The sequence below is a fragment of the Penicillium atrosanguineum genome, assembly GCF_028827265.1.
Source record: "Penicillium atrosanguineum strain IBT 20685 chromosome Unknown utg000006l_segment0_segment0, whole genome shotgun sequence".
NCBI lineage: Eukaryota > Fungi > Ascomycota > Eurotiomycetes > Eurotiales > Aspergillaceae > Penicillium > Penicillium atrosanguineum.
In genome coordinates, this window is record NW_026623138.1 from 2,006,160 (window position 1) to 2,023,445 (window position 17,286).

Below are 17,286 nucleotides of genomic sequence, written 5' to 3' on the forward strand. Positions count from 1 at the left end.
GAGCCACTCTGCATATGGGTTACACAGACAGCGGCTTTGTTGCAAAGTTAACAAATTGACATCATGGAAGCATCTATGACACGTTTGGAATACCTGGTTCAGATACAACTACTAGCAGTTCTTGAACTTTTCGTCACACATGACCATTGGTGCCCTTCAGCGGAAGTCAAATCCTACTCCCGCAGAGAGGGTAGGCTTTGGAAGGTCATACAAAGTCTGTACTACCAACGTTCCTGATGACAAGGGTGATGTTAAAAGAAGCAAGATCTTCCTTTTTTTGGTACTTCATTACAGACCCTGGTCCTGAAGGATCCTAGAGAGCGGATCGCCGATCAACACAGCCTGGGCGAAGACAAAGTACCTCCGTCCTAAAAAAAAAAAAAGGTTCAGATTGCATCAGAGCCAATCACCTAGAACATGCGCTGTATCTGGCGATTATGGCCTTGGGCGAATCGAAAGAAGCCCCATGACGAAGAAGACACATTACTTTCCCGAGAGGAGAACCCTACTCCAGTCGTGGGAGATGGCACTGAAAAGGGATCATCCACCTCCTAGGTCGGAACTCAATGCCCATGAGCGCTACGTGAGATTTGGGATTGGTGGCGCGGGGAATACGCGCAAGTCCTGCTTCCTTTTCCCGAGATTCTTTCGTGTCTCTAACTCGATAAGGGAGGTAGAATCGTATCGTATAACGGATGATTCATTCCGATAACTGAACATTGGCATTTGGGGTGGTGAGATTGGGCGCAAGTGACAATGGGGAAGATGCGAGCTGCAATTAATAAAATTCCAAGGAAAAATTCTCAGCTATTTGAAGTACAACGAATGCGATTAGATACATCATTACAAACGTCCAATCAAGCTTGAAGCAATTACTTTCGACACCCCTACCGAATGTCCCGTTGAATATCTAGAATGAGACTAAATGATTTCCCAGGCAACATGATTCAGTAGCAACCAATTTAGGGATTGGCAAAATTAATATGAGTAGCCGCTCGAGACATGCAAACCCCAGGACCATAGGGGAGAACAAGGATTTTGAGCCAGCCCTACAGCTGATCAACCAGCCCGCACTTGAACCTTGGTGTTTCGAGTTTCAACCTCCAGTTTTCACTCTTTCCATGGGATGAGTGCCCGATTAAATGTAGCTCAGCCTCGTGGTTTTCACCAACCCGTTGGGCGGTCTAGCTGGTACCCAGCCACGTTGGATGCCAGCAAGGGGGAGGAATCAATTTGCACTGTTCCAGCTGTCGATGATCCAGACAACTGGGTGCCCAGTCAACTATCAGACTGTGCCCTGCTTCTGGCCACTATCTAGGATGACAATTATTGTTTTGGGTGGGCATTATCGGGCTTCCTTGTGTTGTACAGGTTCTATTGTTACATGCTGCACGACAGCTTATACCATGATTAAGCTGAATGAAGATTTCAAGAGACTTCTTTTCTGCAATTCAAACCTCTAGATGCGATGGAAATAAGGAAGTACAAGAAAAAAAAATTGATCTCCACAATCTGTATTGTAGATCCCAGGTGTAGAGCCAAGCTTCGGCGCATCCGCGGACGTGGGGGCCGTCGGGCCGTCCACAACTCAATCAACAAGACGTCAGGCTGGTGGCCCCGCTTTCTGATTCGCAAACAATTATTGTGATTTATCGAATACCTTGTCTGAGTCGACAACCTCCGGGTGTCTTAGCTTGCCCTATTGGCTTGGGTCTTTCTAGGGTTGCGGTGTGGTGGCTGGGGAGGCTGGGAAGGTGGCCGACAGCACAATGACATCCAGCCAAAAGCCCACCGAGCTGCATTTTTGCCCTCCACAGATTCCTATTGACTCTTTAAGCTCTTCGGGAATGCTTCTCGACTAAGTTTGCCGTGGAATCGTCGACCACAATACCATGTCGAACCAGGACTCTCCTATGCGAAACTTCAGTCTACGAAACGTCAACTGTATGTGCAAACGAGCTACGGAATGGGACATTTGCTGATTTTTTCTCTCTAGCAAGCAAACCTCAGCTTTATCGAACAAACTCACAACAGTCCATTGCTGCATCGGACGACTACTATTCTTTCTCGGATCGAGCTGGGTCGTCAAGTCCAGATAGCCGTGTAACCGCAATGCGTTTCGCAACGCCAAACGAACGGTCTCCTCAGCCCTCTCCGTCCTCTTCGCACCGGAGACAGCTAGCTAGGGGACCCTCAATGATTCAAGACTACCAACAGACCCCTCAAGTCCTAGGGTCTCCACGCCCAGGAACCTCGAGTACAGTTCGCTCCGGCGAAGACAGAGTCGCTCGCATCAGCCCCAAATCAGATGAGACAATTCGACAAGTGCCTCCCAGCCGCGAGTACGCTGGAAGGGAGCCGACTCCTGGACTTGATGACTCGCCCTATGTTCGGTTCGCAATCGATCAGCTCACTGCCGATGAACATGCTCAAGGGCCCCAGCGAATGGATTCCGTCTCCACGAACACAACGAATGACTACACTGGTGAGCGACTTGTGTGGGATGAGAGCTTGGGTTATTTCACTCGCGCTCGAACTCCAATCCGACACATGGAAGTGCCCGAGCGACCAAAGTACAAGTCACCCTCACCGCAAGCACTTCCTCAGAGACCCAATTCGATCGATCCAGAGTCTTTTGTAGCTGTTGATGCGCCAGAGGACAGCCTCATGTATCCTCCGCTGGACTATCTCCCGATGATGCTACGGGCCTGGGCTTTGGGTGGAGTGATTCTCTGCTGCCTGCTCATGATCGCTGGTATTGCATTCTGCAATATCTGGTCTCATCGCCATCAAGGAATTTGGGACTACACTGGCCAGGGTGATTCCCGGTACTTTGTGATGGAATTCCTTCCCCAAATTCTGGCTGCACCCATCATTATACTCAATCTTATGGTTCAGTCCGCTGTTTATCGAACTGCGCCATTTGCCATCATGGCAGCTAACCGCCAAATCGGTTATGTCTTGCAGGGCTTGCCCATCCTCCCTCGTAACTTTGTCTTCCCCGATCTCTCGCACTTTCGGTATGGGGAGGCTCTCTTTGGCTTCTCTATGTTTACGATTTGGCTATCAAACTTTTTCTCTATCCCACTCTTGAGCTGCTTGTTTCAGGCAAAGTTTTATGACGTGGACGGCGAAGGAGTATGGAGATGGGCGTCTGTACAATCGGTGGGATGGACTTTGATAGCTTCATATGGTCTCCTGACGATTGGGCTGATTGGGCTCCTCCTTCGATTCGTCTTCCGATGGACCGGCTTGATGTGGGATCCGGTTTCCCTGGCAGATCTGATCTCCATCATTCAACGGTCCAATATCCTCCATGATTATGAGCACTCGGAAACCGTTCCGAAAGTTAAAGAATCACTGGACCCTCGCATTCTTCGCCTCGGCTACTGGAAGCTGTCAATGAAGCCCGAGGTTTTCTACGGCATTGGGGAAATGGATGCTCCCATTCGCACACCCTCCCTCCACCAAACCGAAAAGGGCAAAGACAAGCAGCCCCATGGCCTCGCCAAGGTCACTTTTGACCTCGAGCACGCCGGCGCTTTCGCCAATGACCCATTTGACCACCATCTCTACTCTCCATTCACCCGATACCGCTGGACGCCATGGTTCCTCCGCAAGGCTGCTGTCATCACCTGGGTCATCATCGTCTTCGCACTCTTCATCGCCTTTGTAACTGTCAGTTTCGTAAACGATGCGGTCGAAGGAGGCTTCCCTCCCAAACTTCCAACGCTCCCCTCAACTGGTGCCTTCTCCTCCTCCAACTTCCTTTACAGCTTCATCCCCGCAACCATAGGCAACGTTCTCTTCCTCGCCTGGCAACCAATTGACACCTACTTCCGCGCCCTCCAGCCTTTCGTCGAACTCTCTTCCCCTAACGGCACTTCCGCCGAAAAAAGCCTACTTCTCGCCTATCCATCTTCTGCCCCAATCCAAGTCACCCTCCAAGCCATCATCAACGGCCACTACAAAGTCGCTTGGATCTCCTTCATGAGCCTTGTCTCCATCGCCATTCCTATTCTCGCAGGTGGAGTCTTCGTCGCCCTCTGGTATCCCACCAGCTCCGACGTTCGCATCTCCGCCCTCATGCCTGCCTTCTACGCCCTCGTCGCCTTCTGCGGCCTCTACGCCGTGTCCTTCCTATCGATCTGGCCAGGACGCCGCCGCTACCTCCCTCATGACATCAGTACCCTCGCCGACCTGATGAGCTACTTCTACCAATCCCCTCTCCTCGCGGATAAACTCCTCCGCGAGCCACGCAGCAAAACCGACCTCGTTACGCGCCTGATTGTAGCCCCGCCCTCCGAGCGTCTGCTGCCCATGTACGGCTTCGGAATCTACGTTGGTCGTGATGGCAAAGAGCATCTCGGTATTGACCGTTTCCATCGGCCTGGTCGGACCGATATGTTAATTACGACGGGGACGATGAAATGATCTCGTCCCTGCTAATGAATTGCACCGTTTTATGAGCGAATGATTTTTGTTTTCCTGTGGCATTTCCTTGGTATTTCCTTTGCATTTGATCTCGCCCGCTGATAAGATCTTTGGGGAGATTCGACTGTTTGTTGTTTACGAATCGTTTGGGTGTTCCTATACCGCATTCTCGGCGTTACTGCATGTGATTATTATGTTCGTGTTTTTCAGTCCCAGTTTCTTAGCGATAAATTTAGGGACATAGAGTAATGAATTAGAACATTGAATCAATTTCATCAATATGGATGCTACAGATACACCGACCTACCAATGGCATTCTTTCTCCAAATCTCCTCTCTCCTCCAATTGTTCGCTTTGGTTTCTCGGGTCCTACCCTCCATCCCCACCAACAATCATGGACCTTCTTCGTCCACACATCAAGAGCTCATAAGTCACCCAGGTGCTTGTGGAAAAGCGAGTCCACTCTGTCTCGTGCAGCCCATGTTTTCATCCACCAACCCTCACCCCGCTCTTAAAGTCACCCCCCATCTTGGCCACTGTAAATTTCAGCCTACCCTTAATCAGTTTGAAGCCAACACAGTGCGCTAATCAGGAGTTTGGGGAATTCAAAGTATTGTCAGAAATTGAAACTCTTGTTAGCTCTCAACCAAAACAAAACCACATTCAGCCTCTTCAAATAATTCTACTACTACTACTACTACCACGTTCAACTTCAAAGTTCACGTCAAATTCTTGCTCCAGATTCGTCTTTTCAATTGATAGTGTAGAATTTTTAAGTTCAATTTTATGGATTGAACGATCAGGTCATACTTGCAGCCCCACCGAAAAGATGATAACAAGGGACCTCCACACTTAGGGCTTCAGTTCTCTGTCGGTATCTTTCTGGGAATCTCTTTAAGACTATTTTGAAACCTTTCTCTTGTTTCTTTCTCGGGGTATCCTTGTAAATAACTTCAAAACACTTCTGAGGATACAAGTCACAACAGCCTACATGGTCAGGACCATGTTTACTATACTCCTGGCCCTGCTGTAGAATCGAGACATCTACAACGTTCCCGGGATGCCTGACATACACTCCTTGCAAAAGTTCAACCAACCAAAGGTTCACCCTTTCAAAAGCATTTCTGGCCGCTGGAAATAAATCGCTAAAACGCGATTGACCTGCCCCTGGACCCATTTCTGTTGCTCCACAGGCAAACCCAGATCTAAATTCTGCAGATTCCTCAAGGCAGCAAAGAGAAACCAAGCGCCCATTAACGGCGCCGCCTGTTTGTGCGTGAGAGTAACAGGTCTCGTTTCCGCAAATGGATAATCTACAAGACCTGGCCTCATGCGCACTGACTCCATTTGATTTCCCAGGAAGAAAGGCACAGAGGCACAGATATCATCAGCCAACTTGTGAATCGTCGCATTCACAGCCTGCGTGCTTTGGCCGTCCGGATCATGTGATGACTGGATATGAAGACAACTGAGTTTAATGTTCTGGACAAGGATTCGACAGTCTCGGTAATTATTCCATGTTGCTGCGATCCACATGTCGGAGTAACAGTCGCAGCGGTTGCGGTAGATGCCGGCGTTGCGGACAGATTGGGGAATCAGGCTTGCGGCGACGGGGACCCAGTGTTGGGGAACTCGGTGGGACCAGGAGACGAGGTTGTTGTCAATGGCTGCTGCTTTGTTGAGAATTGTTGTTGCATGGGCGGTGGGATCGGGTTGTGTCATCATCTTTTCCCAGGAGTGGCGAAGATTCACTAGTTGAGAGGCAGTTGATTGGAATAGGAGTCGAGGCGAGGAGGGGAAGTCTGACTGTGATGGTGATAGAGGCCAGAGTTTGGGTGCTGGGACCATTGGGTTGTCTAGGCCTCTGGTTGTTTTGATCTGTTCAATTGTGAGTTGAAGGCGAGCAAAGAGGTACTGAACAATGTGACGTACAATTTGACTCTCCACGGCATTATAGATTGTGGATGATGGCGATGATGGTAGACTCTTCTCTCTTCTGCTATTGATAAGAGCAATAGCGCCGCGGAGGTGAGCCTTAAGAGGGAGCTCCCAGTGTTTGATGGCAACAAATTCCTTAATATCGAGTCAACTCACATCGGACGGTAGCTAGTGGTTGAGTAGAACATCACCTACCTCATAAGTGCTTAATAAAAGGATAGCCGTAAGTATACTATCCAGTTCACCGTCTTCATTCCTTTGCAAGGCGTCTCGGATCTTCGGTAGAGCCCTTGTAAAGTATCGCTCCGAAGTACGAAGCAAATGTTCTGAACCAGTCCACGCGGCGACGGAAAAGAAAGCAACAGCCAATGTACTGATAGAAAGATATGAGTCGGTTTCAGCATTAGAGTATAGGGACGGCAATATCTCCATGTAACCATTCTGAATGTGGGGATCCTTTGGCAGGTAGAGATAGGAATTGAAAAACAAAGGGACCACCGTGTCCTCCATAGGCTGATAAAGGTCGGCTGGGCCCAACTTTGGGGGCCATGAATCAAGCGGTGATGTTGATTTGGCTGACGAAAGCAACTCCGGAGATGCTGTTCTTGATACTGCGGTCGTCCTGCTCGAGGCTGAGTTGTCACGCGCCACTTGCGAGGGTCTGCTTCTCTTTGTAAATGATGAGGTTTGATCTCGCAGTATCAAATCAAACGGGTCCGGATAGCCCGGACAGGACCGGTCTGTCCGAGTGCATGCCCGGCAATAAGGGCGTGTTTCATCGCACTTCGGAGGTCAGTTTAGTGGCCAGGTAGTGGCGATTGCTGTAGATACCTTGATGTGCCGCTGTCTGCAGTTCAGGCATCCTGTGCTTGGTTTCCCACCGTAGACCATTATTTCGCATAAACTCTAGTCCTATATTTCTCAATTCGATATTCGGCAGTCGTGGGGTTGAACTGATAGGGAATTTCGTGGTCGTCATACTCTTTTCAGATATGGCCCATATTGTCACGGGTGAATTTGGAACCTGGAAATTAGGACGGAGCAAGTAATGGCCGCAGTTTTCCACATTACTTGTACATTCACGATAGTATCTTAGATGAAGCCAGTTGAGCCAAGTCTTGCTTCACGGTAAGCCGAGGTCACGTGCGCGAAGATCTGCATTCTCCGCCTCCGCAGATTCGCTGTGACATTTCAGCATCTCAACTCACCACAGCTCAGCTCCTTCTTGCGAACGAAAGACCTCCTAGGTGTTCAACCTCCCCGGTCTCTTCTAGCCCAATTCTTTCTTGTCCAAATCAATCCGCATCCTCCCATCGCATACCTCCGGGCATATACCTCCAAATCGCAACAATGTCCATCTTTGGCTGGGGCTCCAGCTCCAAATCCGATGCCAGTGCTTCGACCCCTCAAGAAAGCACATCCTCAACTCAAGATGCAGTCCCCTCCTCCGCACCCACACTATCCGAGCCTTCGACACAATTAAGCCAACAATCAAAACCCAAAGATAATACGGGCTTGAAACTCTTCCTCGGCGGCATCGCCTTTTCCGCGTTCTCCGTCTTTATTACTCGCCGCGCAAACATTCGGAAGCAGATCGCATGCATCCCACCCTTCTACTCGAGCTCAATTTACCACCAACCGAACGCGAACGGAGCGATGGAAGCTTTTGAGGCCCTCAATCTCGCGACGATCAACGTGTTCTCCTTTGGCATGTTGACTGTTGGCGGAACCATGTACGCATTGGATATTAATGGAATCGAGGATGCGCGGAAGATCATGAGAAGCGGACTTGAGGGCTCGGCCCAGGGTAAATCAGATGAGGACCTTGAGAACGACGTCCAAGAGTGGGTGGCTAGCGTTCTGGGAAATCGGTTCGAGAAGCAGTTGGAGAAGGAGCGCGCTAAGAAGAGAGATGTCACGGCCAATGAGGAGAACTGATGGATTGAAAGAGATTTCTAGGTCTATGGTTGATGCATGGATACACTCTGCTCTTTTTTTGATACCACTGTACATTATGCATTCCTGATATAAGCATGTTCCCTGGCGCTGCCGGCTACAATATCATCCATATCATGAGAAAAATCTCTGTCATCATTGGATGGCGTGGATCTATTATATATATCCATTGACAGCTCATTTTTGGGCAATCATTAGTTATTGTACATCATTGGAAGTTTCCACCCAACGGCGTCATTCAGATCCAGAGATATGCACGATAAATCACTCGCCCAGCTTGTCGTACCGCTGGCGAGCATTCGCTTTAGTCTTCTCCAGAAACTCATCGTATCGACCACGAGTATTGCGCGCTGCCTCTTCAGCCGCGTCGCCGATCTTGCCTCCCTGAGCGCCAAGTCCAACACCCTGGGCATAGACCTCGGTAGCGATGGGAGCGGTGACACCTGTGCCTTGGGCACCCAAGCCGGAGCCCTCCGACCAACCCATTTTGCTGAGCAGCGAAGCGCCCTTGGAAATTGTTTGAACTGGAGCGTCTTCTTCTTTCCTGGGCGCTGCTGCGTTCGCTGTGGCATTGATTTTGGCTTTACCTGGCCCGAATGCCTTTCGACGTTCTCTAGCGCGATCTCGGTATTCGGCGTTTGGTGGGATAATTCCATGCTTGATCAACTTGGCCATTCCACGGGCTACAAGAGATTCATTCTGCAGGTTTCCTCGGTGAAGCTCGCTGAGGCGCTCGTGTTTGTGAACATTGGCGGTACTCTTGAACTGTCGCAGGCATAGATAGCAAACATTGCGCTGGACATCTGCATATGACTGCGTAGGCGGGGCGCCTGGGTCGAGAGCTGAGTCGCCCTGTTGGTCGTGCACAGGATTTCCATCGCTATCCTTAGGAATGCCGTGAAGCTCCGCATGACGATTGCTCCAGAACTGTAATTGAGCAGGCATAGCCGTCTTCTTTGCGGTAGCACTAGCAGTGGCTTCCGCCTTCCTCTTTTTCGTTTTCTCGCTGTCTTTGGACCCCTTGGCTTGACCATCTTGCTGGTCCACCTGGGTTCCGTCATCCCCTGAAGATACCGCGAGCTCGGTCACATAACCTTCATCGTCCCAATACATGAGCTTCGCAGAAGGATTGTTCAGCGGACTAAAAGTAAACCGCTCAGTGTGGGAGTTAGGATTCATCACTGGTACAAACACGCCTGCGTGAATGTAGCTGACCATGACCGGTTTGGAAGAAATGGTGAACTTGACAAATGAGTTCAGTCTCTGAACGGCGGCCTGGGCATCCATCACATTGGCGAACTCAGCAAATCCGTAGTGCCAGCTCTCATTAGTCTTCCGGTCGCGGACTAGCAAGACACGGCGGATGGAGCCCTCGCGAGCTCCCAAGTTCGAATCGCCAGTTGTTGATGCCACCTTTGCACCCTTCTTCGAATTGTTTGAAACATTCTCATTGTTGCTCGAAGTTAGTCGATAAAGCTTCGCAGCACCCTTGGCAAACAGGTCCTCTGACACAGATGAATCTAGACCGCGGAAAAGTAGGAACTGAGACGGCTGATTCTCGGGAGCCGCATCATTGTCACCGTTGTTGGCTACCTTGGGTATTGGAACGCCAGGGGGGCCAACAGGAGCTATTGAGATTTCTGGACGAGGAGCATTACAGCGGAAGCACTTGGGACGCGTGGCAAAATTGACGACTGCACACATGCGACAGGTCCAGTCGCCCTCTGCTTTGGCTCGAGCTCGGTCCTCTCGCTCACGGCTGTATGCAATGCGAACTTTGGTGGCTCGGTCATCGTTGCTGGCTGTTGGGCCGTAGAAGTAAATGTATGGGTGGTTCCGTTCAAGGAAATCGCGCGACTCTTCGAGAGACCCGAACCGGAGGAACCCCAATCCTCGTGATATCTCTGCAGTTGGAAAGTCATGAGCCGAATGTTCAGTCTGTGGATACGCTACCACTCACTTGTTTGTCTATCGCGAATCACCCGAACATCCTCAAGTTCTCCAAGATGATATGCATCTCGAAGCTCTGCGGAGACCTGCGGCACAAACGACATCAAGTTAGCCTCTTGAAGCTTGCGGATTTGGCTTGCAATCTAGATCTAGTTTCCCAGATCCGGTTTCCTGATTTATAAATAAAACTTACGTCGTCTTCAGTCATGTCCTGTGGTATCCCATCCATCATGATTTCTCGACTCTCTTGTCCATAATGATTCCTGCCTCCGCGGGGACTGCGGCTTCGACTGTGGTTATATCCCGGTGACTGATACCCTTCGCGGTCACGGTCTCTGTACGATTGTCGGCCCCGTCGCGGAGGTGATCGTGATGTCCGATTGCGATAGTCATCGCGGTCCCGGCTTCTGTACTGGGCATCGCGGTCTCTGGAGTAATCACCTCTGCGGTCTGCAGGTTGTTGTTGCGGCGAGCGCGAAGGGCCTTTAATCCACAAAGCCAAAGAGAGTCAGCGGTGATTCGCAGTTTTAGGCAGACATGTTCAAGGCCCAAGTGTCATCGTCATGCGGGGAGGAGAACATACCGCCAGGCGAGCGTGATCGAGATCGATCATCGTACATACGGCCGTCCCGATCGTCGCGGGGAGGGTAAGCCGGCCGAGGCGGGCCGGAATGATGTCTGGTATCGTCTGGATAAGGATGAACCATTATTCAGAGACATCAAAAGAAATGAGGTAAGAAGAGCAATAGTTGAGGAGCAAGGAGCCCCAAGCTTGCGCCGATAGGCGATAGGCGATATCAGCAGAATTCGACCGCCTTCCTATTCTGGGTGGCAGGTATCAATGGTATGCTTCATGTTGAGCTATGAGAGGAGACATTGGATATGACCTCTACAGTATCTTTACATGTAACCTAATTTGTATAGTCGGGTAAGTTGTCGGGTTATCGTCGGTGATATCTCATCGTACGTTTAAAAGTGGTCGGGAAATTAATCGGGTTATCATCGGTGATCTCATCGTACATGAGTTTAACAGTGGAAACCTAAGTCGCGAAGTATAGATGCGTGCAAGTCCGTCTCTTGCAAGATACCATACATTCCAAAACGAGTTTTTGAATAGAATCGATACACTTCAATTGTGTCCTCTTCGAAATTGTATAATCAGGAAAAACCAGTCCGCAGTAGGAGCACAGCTCAGCCGTTGGTTGCATCATGCCCGGGCACCGACACATACGGAGTGGAGACGACCCACCAGATCCAGAATGCCCCGACGTATGAATTTGGCCAGCCGGCTCATACTGCAGTCAAAGTGAGGGACTTCCCTGGGCAGCAGTAAGCAGACCCATAAGATCCAATGATCGGCAAAGAAGATGAACGTTTTTGAGATATGATTCTCCGCAGTGCCCCCGCGGTGGGATGTGCGTGGGTATCAAATGCCCGATGCACACCTGTCCTTGCGAACACGCCCCTACTTATACATCCTGCCTCCCATCGCTACGTCAAAATTCTTCATCCACTTATCAAACATTCCTCATTAATACACCATAAACTCAGTGATCATGGGATCAACCAAGACTATAAACCGTGCTTGGTGGAAAGAGAGCTCGGTCTACCAGATTTGGCCTGCTTCTTACAAAGACTCAAACAACGATGGCATTGGGGACATTCCGGGCATCATCTCAGAGCTCGACTACATTAAGAACATTGGAGTCGATATTGTCTGGCTATGTCCGTCGTATAAGTCGCCCCAAGTTGATATGGGCTATGACATCGCCGATTACTACAGTATCGCGGACGAGTACGGCACGGTCGCAGATGTCGAGAAATTGATTCAAGGATGCCATCAACGAGGCATGAAGCTTCTCATGGACCTTGTGGTCAACCACACCAGTGATCAGCACGAATGGTTCAAGCAGTCGCGCAGCTCCAAGGATAACGAGTTCCGCGACTGGTACGTCTGGAAGCCCCCGCGCTTTGACGAACAGGGCAACCGTCATCCTCCCAACAACTGGGTTTCTCATTTCCAAGGTATGGCTATTTTGATTTATTGCGAACTGATTGCTCAGTACTGACATTTATAATAGGAAGTGCTTGGCAGTTTGATGAGCACACTGGCGAGTACTATCTCCATCTCTATGCCACCGAGCAGCCCGACCTGAACTGGGAGCACCCACCTGTGGTCAAGGCCGTTCACGATATCATGCGATTCTGGCTTGACAAGGGCTGTGATGGCTTCCGCATGGACGTGATCAACTTCATTAGCAAAGACCAAGCCTTCCCAGATGCGCCCATTACGAACCCTCACAGCGAGTGGCAATGGGGGGATAGGTACTACGCCAATGGACCGCGCCTTCACGAGTATCTTCAGGGTGTGGGTAAGATCCTAAAGGAATATGATGCGTTCAGCGTTGGTGAGATGCCTTTCGTCAAAGACGAGAAGGAGGTTCTTCGGGCCGTGCAATTCGACCGCAACGAGATCAATATGATTTTCAACTTCGAGCACGTCGATATTGATCATGGCAAATACGACAAATTTGAGCCCGGCAGTTGGAAGCTTACCGATCTTAAAAAGTTCTTCGAGCGTTGGCAGACCTTCATGTATGCTAATGATGGCTGGAACGCCCTCTACTGGGAGAACCACGACCAACCACGCTGTGTCGACCGCTTTACCAATGCAGGCGAAGACCACCGTCTTGTCGCATCTAAGATGTTGGCTATTGCTTTGGCGCTGCAGTCTGGTACTCCCTTCGTGTATCAGGGGCAGGAGCTGGGCATGAGCAATGTCCCTACTACATGGGATATTGAAGAGTACAAGGACATCGACTGCCTCAATCACTGGACTGGGTAAGGCCTTGCCCCAACTTGATATCGACCAAGTATATTCCTAACATCGTATGATAGGGTTGTCAAAGCAAAGAACTACGACGCAAATGCTCAGGCTATTGCTCTCCAAGAATACCAGAAGAAGTCCCGCGACAACGGCCGCACCCCGGTGCAATGGTCCGATGCCCCGAATGGAGGATTCACCGCTTCCAGTGTCAAGCCTTGGATGTCTGTGAACCCAAACTACGTACGCATCAATGCCGCTGCTGAAGTCAAGGACCCTAATTCGACCTACCACTTCTGGGCAGCCGTTCTCGGTCTGCGCAAAAAGTACCTGGATATCTTCGTATATGGCGATTGGGCTAATGTTGATCCTTCGAGCGAGGATGTATTTGCGTACACTCGCCAATATGAGAACCAGAAGGCTCTGGTGCTGTGCAACTGGACCGAGAAGAACTTGGACTGGGACGCCTCAAGCAACGGCATCGCCAGTGTCAAGGAGGTACTTTTGAACACCTACGAGAGTGCAAACGATGCCACACAGCGTTTCTCCAGCGGAAAGTGGTCGCTCCGACCTTATGAGGCCGTTGTTCTATCACTGTAGATATTGGTTGCCAGCAAGACAACCAACCCACGAGGAAACATCGCAACTACCAAGCAAGTTGACTGTCATCCTTAAAAAGTAGATAGAAAAATGAGACATACCTAGGTACCTTGAACCGACGACCACCTGGGCATTTGAACCCATCGTAGGTATCGGTACTCCCCGCCAGCTATCGGAGGCGACTCACCCACCGGTTCCCCGCAGCCGATAAGCCTCTCCATTTCCATTAGCACAACATTCTTTCTCCAGCTTCACACACAAATGCATACATAATGACCTCCCAAGAGCGCCTCCCAGCCCACCTGGACTCGTCCACGTACCCACGCACACAGCATGATGCCACCCAAAACATCCACCTAACACTCACCTACACCCCTCTCGATCCAAACACCTACCTGTCGCAGGTCTCCTCCCCCGCCGCAGGCGCAAATGTATTCTTCCTCGGAACAACACGCGATACATTCGAAAACAGACCCGTCTCTCAACTCAGCTACACAACGTATCCGCTCCTCTCACTGAAAACACTCGCCGCGATCGCGGAGGACGCCGTCAAAAAACACCAGCTCCTGGGTGTGAGCATTGCCCATAGACTGGGCGTCGTGCCTATCGCGGAGGCTTCGATTGCGATTGCGGTTAGCTCGGGACATCGCGCTGCGGCGTGGAGGGCCGGAGAGGAGATTCTGGAGGCCTGCAAGGAAAGGGCGGAGATTTGGAAGAGGGAAGAGTTTGTTGATGGGGGGATGGAGTGGAGAGCTAATGCTGATCGGGATGCGGAGGGGAGGTTGGTTGGAAGTTCTGTGACGGAGGGCTTGTAAGGTGCTTTGCTTTTTTGATACTCTCCTGGGGTATATCATGCATTTGGCGACTTGGGCCCAGGGATGATGAATATAAGGTCTTGAACAGACGTGTCAATATCACCAATTCGTTTATCACGAACTAAGCTTCCGTTTGATGAAGCTCTCTACTGGATGGTAGAACGCCTGGACCAAGTCAATGAGCAGGGTATTTAGATTCGGCAAAGCTATAGTACAATTTTCATACACTGGACAAGCTTAAAGAGTCTTCATAGGCTTGCCCTCCCGCTTCCAATCATTGATGTGCTCCATAATAACCCGGGTAGCAGACTCGGGGGTATCTTGTCGACCAATGCACTCAACGAAATCGTTGTCGGGGTCTATCAACAAGTCAGCATACCATCTCATAGCCATCGCATCAAACAACTTACCCATCAGATAGAAATAGATACTGTGGTCTACTAGATAATCCTCACCGGGCTTGACATCCCTGGGAGTACTGAAGTACACACGGTACTGGTGGCAGACATTCTTTATCTGCTCGTAGGTACCAGTCAATCCCACGATACCGGGGTGGAACTCCTTCAGGTACTCGCGCAGAACCTCGGGGGTATCACGGGCAGGATCGCAGGTAATGAAAATGGGCAGGAAGGCCTTGTCGTCCTTGGCCTCAGCGCGGACCTTGTCGATAATCTCGGCCATCTTGTCCAGCTCGTCGGGGCAGATGTCAGGGCAGTGGGTGAAACCGAAGTAGACCTTTATGAGATTTGTGTTAGCTTCAAAATCTGAAATCATGAAGGGGGAGTTCCGATTATCTCACAAAGCTGTATTTCCCCTTCAGATCCTCCGCGGTGAATTCCTTGCCGTCCAGATCCACGAGGTTGAACGGACCGCCGACCTTCGGCTTTCCAACACCCTTGCTCAACTCGGCGATACGCTTCCGCTCCAGGCGGGCCTTCTCAACACGGAAGTAGATCACCATGCCCGCGCCGGTAAGCACGAACAGAAGAGCGGCCTTCCACGAGAACGGGCCGGTGGAGTTGCGCTGGCGCATTTGGCCCATAGTCTTCGCGCGAGCTCGGAAGGGGCTAGTTGAGAAGTTATTCCGCGCGGAAAGGGCAGTCTGAATGTTCTGGCACCGAGGGCGCTGGGCTTGGGTGTAGGCCCGGCATTGTGATTGAGAGGTGTTTCGGATGAACGGGAGGATGCGTTGTGATTGCGCAGATTCAAGGGTTGTAATGGTGCGGATTGCTTGGCGGAAGAGGCCGGAGGCCATTCTCAATGAGGATGGCATGGTGCTCGCTGCCCTGATGCTTGTTGGTATTGGTGTGCAAATGTCGGAGCCGGACGGTGAACTTGAGAATCTCCAGATCGACACCTAATCTGGCCTAGCTTCATGCCTGAGGCAACTACATCTTTCAAGCACTTGAGCATGTACCACTTGAGGCGAAAGGTCTCGGAGAATCTTGAGATGCATTCAAGGAAGAGTTTTCAGAATATTCAAATGGTCTATTATGTTCAAACAGCTCAAAAAAGGAGAAATAATCAGACTATTAAAAAAAATGGATCGCAACATTAACTAAGAGAAAGTCCTCCTTCCTGAGTACTTATGAAGAAACCACAGCAAGTCTCTTCTGAAGTCCCGTAGCAGAGATTTAACTCCTTCAATTCGTGATCATCGCGATTTTGTTCACGTACTGCTTCTCTGTCCTCAAAATCAAGTTCTCCGCAACCCACTTCCCCGAATCCTCTCTGGAGATGGCATAGCCAATAGCTTCTGACTCGCGACCAGTCTTAGGGTCCTCAATGCCAACGCGGACCTTCTTTGTGGTCTCGCCGGTGGTGAGCAGACTGGCACGAACAATCGTGAAAGGCCGACCGCTATCCGCGAAGCGATCTTCTGTGATCCGCTTGTCCACGTGCGGGACCTTGAGCATCCAGTGGTAGATCGGGAACACAGCAATAGGATAATCGCGACCGAAGCGGGAGATTCCAGTGGTGCCGAACATAATTATATGCGGTTTTCCAGTGACACCATCGCTCTGAAGGTTATCGAGAGCCTTAATAAGAGCAGCAGCGCCCTTTTGGCAGACCTCAGGGTCCTCGATACTCATCTTGCGCATGTTGGGTCGGCTGCCGAGGGTTGACAGGACGACGTCGACAATTTTGCCGTCTTTGGACACGAGGCATTTCGAGACGGCTTCCACGTCGTGCGCATTGCCTTCGATGACCTTGAGATTTGGGGTCGACTCCGGGAAGATTGATGTGAGCTTGGAAGGCTGGCGACAGAGTGCAATGCACTGGTAGCCGGCAGCGAGGGTATGCTTGAGGGCTGACAGGCCAACACCGCCACTAGCGCCGAAGAAAGTAACAGTCTTGGTGTTTGGGTTCATTGTGAATAGCTATGGTGGGTCTGGGTGCAGTATATAGATCGAGGTGTTGGTTCCAGTAGGCTCGAAGGATGGTTGATTGTATTAGTGATTTCTGTGTCATGGAATTTGGAAAAGTAGTGCCTTTTAATACTCATTCTCTTCTGCTTGAAAGAACGATAAGAGGCCGAAAGCTGACCGAGTTCATTGAGCCGCTGGCAGCTGCAGAGGTCTCGTCCTTTCCTCGCGCTGTGAATGGACCCCACCTCGCTTATTCCCCGGGTCCGCATCGTATTTGGCGCTATACCTTGTTCGGTGCTCACCACACGGGCAGCTGAACATGACGCTTCGATCAGCCTGTACAGTGTAAACAAGGAGAGCCAGAGGCTGGAAGCAAGTCTCAAGAGCGACAGCAATAAAC

At 50.5% G+C, this 17,286-nt stretch overlaps 8 protein-coding genes across 8 annotated transcripts; 4 read left to right on the forward strand and 4 right to left on the reverse strand.

The window, feature by feature from the left end:
- Positions 1-1,892: 1,892 nt before the first annotated feature.
- N7443_007903 (DUF3433 domain-containing protein) lies at positions 1,893-4,434 on the forward strand (the record flags this gene model as incomplete). Its single annotated transcript, XM_056887959.1, has 2 exons — positions 1,893-1,944; positions 1,997-4,434. The coding sequence occupies 2 exons, from the start codon at positions 1,893-1,895 to the stop codon at positions 4,432-4,434; spliced, it is 2,490 nt and encodes an 829-aa protein (XP_056739650.1).
- Positions 4,435-5,538: 1,104 nt separating this feature from the next.
- N7443_007904 (uncharacterized protein) lies at positions 5,539-6,882 on the reverse strand (the record flags this gene model as incomplete). The annotated part of the gene is made up of 2 exons (XM_056887960.1): positions 5,539-6,507; positions 6,568-6,882. 2 exons carry the CDS (start codon positions 6,880-6,882, stop codon positions 5,539-5,541), a joined length of 1,284 nt encoding a protein of 427 aa, XP_056739651.1.
- Positions 6,883-7,722: 840 nt separating this feature from the next.
- Positions 7,723-8,310, forward strand: N7443_007905 (uncharacterized protein; the record flags this gene model as incomplete). The annotated part of the gene is made up of 1 exon (XM_056887961.1): positions 7,723-8,310. The coding sequence occupies one exon, from the start codon at positions 7,723-7,725 to the stop codon at positions 8,308-8,310; it is 588 nt and encodes a 195-aa protein (XP_056739652.1).
- Positions 8,311-8,592: 282 nt separating this feature from the next.
- N7443_007906 (putative G-patch domain protein) lies at positions 8,593-10,985 on the reverse strand (the record flags this gene model as incomplete). Its single annotated transcript, XM_056887962.1, has 4 exons — positions 8,593-10,232; positions 10,289-10,364; positions 10,472-10,728; positions 10,862-10,985. The coding sequence occupies 4 exons, from the start codon at positions 10,983-10,985 to the stop codon at positions 8,593-8,595; spliced, it is 2,097 nt and encodes a 698-aa protein (XP_056739653.1).
- An 849-nt stretch (positions 10,986-11,834) lies between these two features.
- On the forward strand, positions 11,835-13,702 carry N7443_007907 (glycoside hydrolase family 13 protein; the record flags this gene model as incomplete). The annotated part of the gene is made up of 3 exons (XM_056887963.1): positions 11,835-12,303; positions 12,360-13,119; positions 13,177-13,702. The coding sequence occupies 3 exons, from the start codon at positions 11,835-11,837 to the stop codon at positions 13,700-13,702; spliced, it is 1,755 nt and encodes a 584-aa protein (XP_056739654.1).
- A 272-nt stretch (positions 13,703-13,974) lies between these two features.
- N7443_007908 (molybdopterin synthase catalytic subunit) lies at positions 13,975-14,517 on the forward strand (the record flags this gene model as incomplete). Its single annotated transcript, XM_056887964.1, has 1 exon — positions 13,975-14,517. The coding sequence occupies one exon, from the start codon at positions 13,975-13,977 to the stop codon at positions 14,515-14,517; it is 543 nt and encodes a 180-aa protein (XP_056739655.1).
- Positions 14,518-14,754: 237 nt separating this feature from the next.
- On the reverse strand, positions 14,755-15,790 carry N7443_007909 (SCO family protein; the record flags this gene model as incomplete). Its single annotated transcript, XM_056887965.1, has 3 exons — positions 14,755-14,876; positions 14,928-15,252; positions 15,317-15,790. The coding sequence occupies 3 exons, from the start codon at positions 15,788-15,790 to the stop codon at positions 14,755-14,757; spliced, it is 921 nt and encodes a 306-aa protein (XP_056739656.1).
- Positions 15,791-16,160: 370 nt separating this feature from the next.
- On the reverse strand, positions 16,161-16,889 carry N7443_007910 (NAD(P)-dependent oxidoreductase; the record flags this gene model as incomplete). The annotated part of the gene is made up of 1 exon (XM_056887966.1): positions 16,161-16,889. The coding sequence occupies one exon, from the start codon at positions 16,887-16,889 to the stop codon at positions 16,161-16,163; it is 729 nt and encodes a 242-aa protein (XP_056739657.1).
- Between the last annotated feature and the right edge of the window lie 397 nt (positions 16,890-17,286).